Source organism: Mus caroli, unplaced genomic scaffold, assembly GCF_978045245.1.
Source record: "Mus caroli unplaced genomic scaffold, Mus_caroli_1 scaffold_3, whole genome shotgun sequence".
Lineage (NCBI taxonomy): Eukaryota > Metazoa > Chordata > Mammalia > Rodentia > Muridae > Mus > Mus caroli.
The window spans coordinates 93628474-93638040 of NW_028227258.1; the positions used below are offsets into that span (position 1 = coordinate 93628474).

General features: G+C 46.6%; 1 protein-coding gene across 1 annotated transcript; it reads right to left on the minus strand.

Moving 5' to 3' along the window:
* Nucleotides 1–6752: 6752 nt before the first annotated feature.
* CUNH3orf80 (chromosome unknown C3orf80 homolog) lies at nucleotides 6753–8723 on the minus strand. Its single transcript, XM_029474907.2, has one exon. The coding sequence runs from the start codon at nucleotides 8589–8591 to the stop codon at nucleotides 7848–7850; it is 744 nt and encodes a 247-aa protein (XP_029330767.1). The 5' UTR covers nucleotides 8592–8723; the 3' UTR covers nucleotides 6753–7847.
* Nucleotides 8724–9567: the final 844 nt, after the last annotated feature.

Here is a 9567-nt window from a genome sequence, read left to right on the forward strand (position 1 = left end):
AACTTCCAGGAATTGACTGTTTTAATTCAAAGACAATTGTTACATCAATTTTCTAAAGCATAGACAGAAGCAGCAAGAACTCTGAGAACCCTCATGAAGTAGCTGAGGACACTTAAGATGAAACCAGGACCCATGAAGAGCCAGAAGCTTTCAGAGTGCTCCCATAAACACAGGAAGAGACCAGTGAACAAACCGATAGCAAGCAGACATAATGCCCACGGAACACCTGGAACCATTTCAGAGAAGAATCTAGAACCAGCAAATTGTCTAACAGACACAAGGAAGCTGTTGCTTTCCTAAAACAAAATCAGAATTCATGAAAGGCCCAGTTCTCAGAGCTCCCACAACACTTAAAAAGAGATCGAGTGGTGATAATGTCTATAGAAAAGTAAAGAATTTTGTGCTCCGTGTTTTCCAGACCTCCAAATCAGAACTACAAGGCTTCTAGGGACAACTGGAAAAATGCAGTAAAAAAAGATCAAAAAAGGTACTAAACAACTTATTAAAGTCCCAAAGCAAGCTGAAGCACTAAGGGCTTCCTATCTCCCAAATGGAGATGTGTGAAAAGCCAATCCTCACCCAGGAGTTTGTTTAGGCTGCTCAAAAAGAAGGCAGAACCTAGGAAGACAGCAGAAACCAGATTCTAAAACAAAAGTGTCCTCCATTTGAAAACAACCCCATCTCAAGCTAACCAGTGCTTCCGACTTCCTGTAACCAATACTTTGAACTTCCCAAAGTCAATACCACAAAAAGCCTTCCTTACCTCTGCCCTCTTGGCTCTCCCTGCTCCCCAGCCCTTATCTGTGAGGGAAGTTGGCTCTTCAGCTGTCTGTCTCCTGAAGAGGCTTCTGAAGGGTCGCATGAACCCTTCGCAGGTCCATGCAGCTGGTGAGCTAGCCCATCTATCTTCTCTTCTTACAAAGGGACCTAGAAAACCCTACGGCAAATTGTGGAGCCAACAAAGACAAACAAACCCAGGAGAGCTCCTGGAAAGAAATGTCAGTCAGTTGAATCTTTGACAACAGTCAAGAAGCTTCCGAGATGTCTTTGGATAAGACTGAATCCAGGGGAGACCAGAGAAGAGCCAACAGAGAGAACTAGAGAAAAGAACAACTCGGGAGACGCTTCGATCAGTGTCAAGAACCTCCCGACAATCCCTAAGTGGAACCACGAATCACTAGAGAACAAGAGACCGTTGAAACCTCCCACCGTAACAGCAAAAGCTCCCGGAAACATTCTGAAGCTTATAATGAGGTTTAGAGAACTTGCTTATAGCAGGAAGCTCTTATCACGGATTCAGATATAACGGAAAACCACCAGCAGAACTGTTGCCTAGAATACCTGTCATACAGAATTTCTGTAGTTCTTTCAGTTCAAGTTGCTTACACATATTTTCAGTCAAAAGCACACTGATGACCATCTAAAACACCGACCATGTAAAACACTGACTGTCTTAGTTAGGGTTTTATTGCCTTGAAGAGACAACCAGACCATGACAACACCTATGAAGGACAACATTTAATCGGGACTGGTTTACAGTTCAGAGGTTTAGTCCATTATCACCATGCCAGGAAGCATGGCGGCACACAGGCAGACATGGTGCTGGAGAGGTAGCCGACAGTCCTACATCTGGATCCACAAGTGGCAGGAAGTGACCTCATGGCCTAGCCTCTGGTGATACTCTTCCTCCAACCAAGTCGCACCTACTACTCTAGCAAGGCCACACCTCCGAATCGTGCCACTCCCTGTGGACCTATGCGGCCATTTTTATTCAAACCATCACATTGACCATCTCTATTAGTGATTATTTAATACACTGACCACCTACAACACTGATCACTTATAACATTGACCATAAAAATACTAACCATCTACATTAGCCATCTAAAACATTGGTCATCTACAACATTTTAAAATAAAGGAAACCTTTGAGCCAAGTAAGAGCTTTTTTTGTTTGTTTCTTTCTTTGTTTGTTTTTCGAGACAGGGTTTCTCTGTATAGGCCTGGCTGTCCTGGAACTCACTCTGTAGACCAGGCTGGCCTCGAACTCAGAAATCCGCCAGCCTCTGTCTCCCGAGTGCTGGGATTAAAGGTGTGTGCCACCATGCCCGGCATAAGAGTTATTTTATTGAAACAGTCAAGCACTAAAGAAAAGTTCAGTTGAAGACTTTTTGGAACGGGGGCATCATGTATGATAGAATGCAAGAGAAAAAATGGTGTTTGCAAGTCAAACGGTGTTTGACAGTAGATGTGGTGGCACGCTCTGTACAGCAGACACAGAGAGGGATGAACTAGGCTCCCAGTCAAGAAGACTCTTGTGATCTTTGTGAATATAAATCCAAAATTAATGTCTTCGAAGCTGGAAGCAAATGGTAAAGGATCTGCAAGACAGAGTTAGTCATTAAACAAGATCACCTCCTCCGACCCAGAGATGATTTCAGAGATGTAAACATCTGTCCTTTCAAACAGTGGGCAGAGTAAAGAATTAGGAGATTTCATTTTCAAAAGGCAAATAGGAGAATGTCCCTTTGTTCCAGTCACAGATATGGGACTGGTAGATGATAGCAAAGGTCTTACGGTTGCCTCCGTGAAAAGAAAAGTCAAGTAAAGATAAGGATGTTGTGAGGAGCTTCCAAGAACAAGGCCTGGAAGAGTGACCTACGAAGCAAGACACTGAGTGGAACACAAAGGGAGAGGCAAACTTGTCATGAGGCTGCAGAAAGCTGGCAGCTGGCTAGTCCAAAGACCGTGAGCATCAGGCAGGGAATATGACACCCTGATGAAGTGTCCTGACTTTTGCTTTTTTATCAGCCTGATACACACTAGAGTCACCTGGGAAGAAGAAGCCTCAGTTGAGAAAATCCTTTTTATCAGATTACCTGTAGGTAAGTCAGTGGGGAACTTTCTTGATTAATGATTACTGTGGGAGGAGCCAGCCCACTGTGGGTGGTACTACTCCTGGGCAGGTGGTCCTGGGTTATACATAAGAGCTGGGAGAGCCAGGAGGAGGAAGCCAGTAAGCAGCCTTCCTCCATGGTTCCTGCTCCTCTCCTCCTGAACCCCTGGTCCCAATTATCTCAGTGATTGACTATGACCTGGACAGGACTAGGGTCAGATAAACCCTTTTCTCTTCCAGCTGCTTTTGCTTATGCTGTTTCTCACAGCAGCAGAAGCAAACCAACACAAAGAGTTTGCATCAAGAAAAAGAATCAAAGTTTGTTTTAATCTGGTAAACACCTTGGGCTGATAATAAAAATAAAACTCATACAAACTGAAGAACAAATGAATGAATCTGGAAGGGTCAATTCTTGATCTAATGAGGCAAATGTGACCAATGAGGAGGCTAAAGATAAAATAGTTCTTTAGACAAAAATCTTAATGAAGCTATGAAAATTAGAAGATCATGTGGAGGCATTAAAAAACAGTCAGGGGTTCCTTCTGGTCTAGCCAATTAAACAGAGTCACTGCAAATACCTTATGGAGAACATGATGAAGCATGCAAGACCCAGCAATCATCCTAAATCGAGTTGCATATAGACTATGCGTCACCAGGCTCAGTCCCCCATTCTAGTTGTTCAGGACCCACATGAAGACCAAACTGCACATCTGCTACATATGAGCAGGAGGCCTAGGTCCAGCCCACATATGCTTTTTGGTTAGTGGTTCAGTCTCTGAGAGCCCAAAGACTCCAGGTTAGCTGACTCTGTTGGCCTTACTGTGGAGTTCCAATTCCCTTAGGGGCCACAAACTTTCCTCCTATTCTTCCATAAGAGTCTGCAAGTGCCATCCACGGTTTGGCTGTGGGTGTCTGTATCTGTCTGAGTCAGTACTGGGTGGAGCCGTTCAGAGGACAACATGCTAGACTCCTGTCTACAAGCATAAAAGACTATCATTAATAGTGTCAGGGACTGGTGCTTGCCCATGAGATGGGTCTCAAGTTGAGCCAATGATTGGCTGGCCATTCCTTCAGTCTATGCTCCACCCCCCCCCACCCCCCCCCGTCACAGGATGGGATCTTTTATCCAGGACAACAGATTGTTGGCAAGCCAACATGAGTTTAACCAATACTTAGATAAAGCAATATGCACCAAGGAAACCACAAAGCAAACTGAGAAAAACTGAGCAGAAAAATATAGCAGTCTATGAAGAGGTAATACATACATAAGGACTGGAAGCAAAATAAGGTCCCTGTTATGAAGAAAATGCAAAGGTTAAATTATTTTCCTTAATATAGTAGAGAACACATTTTTGGAGCAAGATAGAAGTATTGGCCATCTTTTCCAGGATATCTAGATGAGGAGCAATAAAATGATAGCAACAAGTCAGAGAGAGAGAGAGAGAGAGAGACAGACAGACAGACAGAGTGAGTTCTACATATTAAAATTAGAGGGGCTACTGAATGAGTTCCAGGACAGCCAGGGCTATACAGAGAAACCCTGTCTTGAAAACCAAAACCAAAAAGTTCAATGAATAAAGAGGAAACACTTAACTTGGCTCAAAATATAAGCCTACAAAAGTCCGATGGGACGAGTAAACAAAGAAAATGCTAGAAAATTACTCGTTTGTAAGAGTTCTGTGCAAAGGGTGAAGCTGTAAGTCTAGTCTCGTTGAATTACTGCAGTGAGAACCAATCGGAAGTGCTTCTGAGGAAAACCTAGAGAGAATGCAGAGCAAGAACACAGGAGAGGAGGGAGAAGTAAGAAACACAGGAGAGAAGAGAGAGTAAGATATCAAAATCACGGGGATATTTAACTAAGAAGCTCAGCTGATACTATTCGGGTTATGGACAAGCATTAAGTGTCGTCCCCCTACCCTCGTGATGTAATTCTTGTGATAAAATTAAAAGTGAATGTCATAAGTAATGTCAGTAAAATCAGGCTCTATACAATTTATTTAAGTACTGGTTTATTTAACACTTGATGATATTTACAGCGTTTTAAAGGGAGCTCTACATCCTCACTTCTGTGATTGGCCACATGAAAGGAAGGAGGGTTTGTTCTACTGCCAATGAGTCACGTTGGAGAGACGGCTCAGGCTTGTTACTCAAAATTCAACACACACACTCTTTCTCTCAACCAGGAAATCCAGGTTATTTACAATCTATGAAAAGCCATTATAGGATACTGTATAAATCTGAACATCACATTCATGCTGATAACATATCCGTTTCAGCTCTGAATTGTTTGATCAATTCCACTTGAGAGAAACTATGTACAAAAATGGATATGGGTGTACTTATCATATTGCCTTTTAAACTGTTAAGAGAGGCCATTTCCTTTATATTGCCTTTGGCCTTTCCAATTGCATCTCCTTTTCCTTATATAGTACCTTCATGCTCTTTGGCATAATTGCAAATGTCATTTGCATGGTTGGAGCACCTGTGCATTTGCAGAATGTGGCAATTAATGGGCTTTTAAAACTCATTCTTTCTCGAGAGGACCTTTCCCCTTTGGTTATGATAGTGAACTCTCATAACAAATTGCATCTCACACAGCCTGTGATTACACATATGCACATTATTTGCATGCATATGTTCATCTAGCTTGTAAACTTCTGCATTCTAGATGAGTTACCATATTTGGAATTTTTATTATCTTTTGTCGGGGTGGGGTGGGGATGGTGAGAAGGCCTGGGCTTTTCTGGAAAACACGGTACTCTTGAATTCATTTGCCTAAGATATATATGCCCTAAAAATAAACTCATTTTATGATTACTGATAGCCACGTACAACACAATGTGCGATATCTGAGTAACATAAATATATAATTCAATATAATTATGTTTGGTTTAATCTTGTGTCCCTTTCAGTTAATAGAGTCTCAACTACTAATGCTTTTCTCCTCTCAGTTCACAGTTTAAAATTGCTTTTCAACGAGAGATACATACTTCACATTTTAATATGAGTAAATCTGATAAATTGTACAGAGCCTGGTATGGTGGCTCACACGTGCAATCTCAGGACTTGGGAGATGGGGCTGAAAAGACAGGGCTAAGTTTGAGGCCTGCCTGGGTTACAGAGAGAGTCCCAGGCCAACCTGGTTTACAAACTGAGATCCTGTCTTTTAAAAAGAAATAAAAATGCACAGAGAAATAGTTCACTGTTTTTCTGCTTTAATGCACTTCAGATGATTTCCTTTAATGACAGGGTCATTAGCTTTGAGAAGTTTAAAGCAAACCGTTCTTTTATTATAATCCATACATCAAAAAAGCCCCCAGGACATCAGACTTTTTCAATCACCCTTTAAAAGTTAAAAGTAATCAAATCATTTTTAAAAATACAAACCAGCTAATTGGAGATTTCTTAGGCCCACCCAGCTTCTTCAATCACAGACCGTGTGGGTAATCTTTCTTGACAACTGGTATTCTTCACACTTCTCCAGAGGAAGCTGGACTTCTTGCCACCCTTTCCTCCCATGCTAACAGTAAGCCACCACAGCTATATGGCATACAATGTATATAGTGTACACAGACATTACCATATGTACATTATACATGATGCATTAAAATGTGTCTTATTACCCTTTGCTTAAAGGGAATGTCCCAGAATGGTAAATCTAGTAAAATGATACCGCTTAATTTTAATAAACATAGGTTGGGTGAATCCATCTTTGGACATTACTGAAAATTTTCAGATTTAAACGAAAGTTACTAGTCCATCTTTATGTTTAGAATCACATTGCAGAATGTACCTCAGATGAAAAATAGAGAAGGAAATCCAGGCAAGCCATCTTGCTACATGGTGTGGCATATATATATATATATATATATATATATATATATATATATATATGTATATTCCTTTTACATGATTCCATGATGAATGATACAGTTCAGAGACAGGCTACATAATGTACACAGTTATTATAAAAAGTTATGTATTATGCTTCAGTACTAAAAATAAAATATATTCTCAAATAGTGAAAATAAGATATCCTTCATGTTTTTATGTCACATTTCCTGCTTGACCCTGACCTCCCTTAATGAAATGATGTCCAACACTGTATTAAACAGTGACAACACGTGGGCGATTTCTTGACGGTAACTGGCCTAAAACAAAACTGATTATCTTGTCAACTTGTTGAACTGTCTAATGCATGATAAAATATAAAAATAAAGGACAAAATAAACAGTCTACATACTGAAAAAATCAAAGTCCGCTGGTACCACATTACAAATACGGTCTGGATTAATTAGTTGCTACATCTTGAACAGCTGCAGCCACTAAGCCATCCATCATGGTACCCCTTCCCCAACAAAACTGTGAGCCAGGAAGACACCAAAGGGTTTTCTGGGTCCTTCACAGGGATCGCATCACAGTCAAGCGCTGCTTCCACAGACTGCATGCAGCAGTCACTGGTCCTGGTCCAGAGCCAAAGGCTCCTCACCATTATGTCCTGGGAGACTGTGACCCGTTCAAGCAGGAGAGCAAGGAATGGACCTACGCTCCTTCCCTTTTAACAACAGTAAAGCAAGCCGCTGGTCTCTAAACACACCAAACGGTTTACCTGTTCTTTTGGATTGGAGAAGCAGGCACTTACAGTGAACACAAGGGGAGGCATGGCAGAGGGCGGGGATGGCCGTCCAAGAAGAGCTGGGGGCTAGTCCTAAGCCATTGCCCCGCCGAGCTGCCCAGCCTTGAGCCCAAAGAAACATAGAAAAACACAGATTCCCCGGGAAACGAGAGGGAGGGGACTGACCCCAACCCAGGCGCGGGGCTACAGGTTGTGCAGGGATGCTAGGTGTGGTCAGAGGCAGTCAGTGGCGGTCGCCAACACACCAGCTGTTGCGTGCCACCCGCAGCCCCCAACCTTGTAGGATCCGGGCGATCCCCATGAGGATCCCTGAACTCAGATGAGCGGGAAACGGCCCTGGCCGCCGTCGGAGTCCCCGGCACTGCCGCCTCGCGGGCGGCCGAGCACCGACACGGGCAGCACGACCTCCGCCGGGCTGAGCTGCTGCAGCCGCATGGACTCCTCATAGGTGGGCAGGTACTTGACCTCCTCGTAGCTGGGCAGCTGGAGGAACACCGGTGACACCACGTGCAGCTCGTGCTCCGAAACGCAGGAGGGAGGGAGGCGTCCGCCACTTCCTCGGCCCCGACCACCACCACTATCCAACAGTGAGTCCTGCGAGCCCGCGGCCACCTCGTCGCGCAGCAGAGCGGGCGAGTCGTCGTCGTCGTCGGGTGGCCCCGCGGTCCCGGGCGGTCCCGCACTCCCGGGAGGCCCGGGTCGTGCCTGGCCAGGTCGCGCCTGGCCACGCGGGTACCTGCGTGGGCTGGGGCAGATGATGCGCTGCAGGAAGTAGCCGATGGCGAAGAGCACCAGCAGGATGAGAAGCCCAGAGAGCTTGCGGACGAACCAGCCCACGTTGTCCAGGAAGGCGTGGAGCGGCAGCTTGCAGCAGCGCACGGCCGTGGCGTTGGCCGAGTCGCAGCAGCGCTCCCGCTCACCGCACGCCAGCTCCGCGCAGCCCCCGCCGCCCCGCGAGGGCGCCACCAACGCCAGCGCCAGCAGCAGCAGCAGCGGCAGCAGCGGCGGTGGCGCTGGAGCCACCGAAAGGCCCTCGGCGGTGACCCCAGGACCCCACATGGCCGGCGCAGATCTCCGCTGGCGTCCGGGACCGCGAGGCTCGGAGCTCCGTCTGGCCCCGGCGCTGCGATGGGTCCCGCGCGCGCCGCCTCCCGCGCCCCGGCTACCTGCGGCCCGAGCGGTGCTCACTTGGCCACGCTGGGGCGGGAGGAGGAGCCCGGGGCGCGCCCAGGCTGCGGGAAGCGGCTGCTGCTCACCGCTGTCGCCGCCTCGGGAGCCTGTGGCCTCGCGCCGGAGCGCCTGAGCGCCAGGGTCCCGGGCGAAGCGTGCGGGGCCGGGGAGATGAACAGAGCCGGCCTGCGCTGGGTCTCTCTGGGCATCTCGGCCGTTGCCCGCCGCGCTCTTCTTCCGGCACCTGGGTACCCCGCGGCGCTGGAAGGGTTAAGGCTGAGCTCTCAGCCCCGGAGCCCCTTGATCTTGATTAATTCAGCCGGCGCGCTCTTCCCCGCCAGACGGGCGGGGCGCGCTCTCTCCCTAGCGTAGGTGTCTCAGTTTTAAGTGATTGGATTTCCCCGGGAATATTATTTAAATTGACTCGGACCGGGTTCCGCTTACCATCTTTCTTGTGATCTTTCTGATTAAAAATGAATGATGGCCATTAATGGCCAGTGCAGCCCCATTGCTGCCCTAAGGTTCTAGGGTGGGAACTGCTGGATAGTTCTGCTGACAGGTAGGTCCAGGTTGTTGGGGAGCCCGGACCCTAAGAAACTCCAGAACAGGTAAGAATTCTTTGGAGAGGCTCAAGTTACAGCCACAGAGGTAGCCCCATAGGGACAGAGAAGCACTCTGTTGAGGTGACCCTGCTCACCAAGGAGAAGAGAGAAGACCTTTAGCTCTCAGAGGCTCACCTGACCCAGCCCTCCGCTTTCTTGTGCTCAAAGAGGACAGCAGAATTGTGGGGTGCAGGGGCTCCCTCCTGCAGCATAAATAGCCTATGTACGATGGCGGAGGGGAGCAGTAAGTGGTTGGCCAAGTT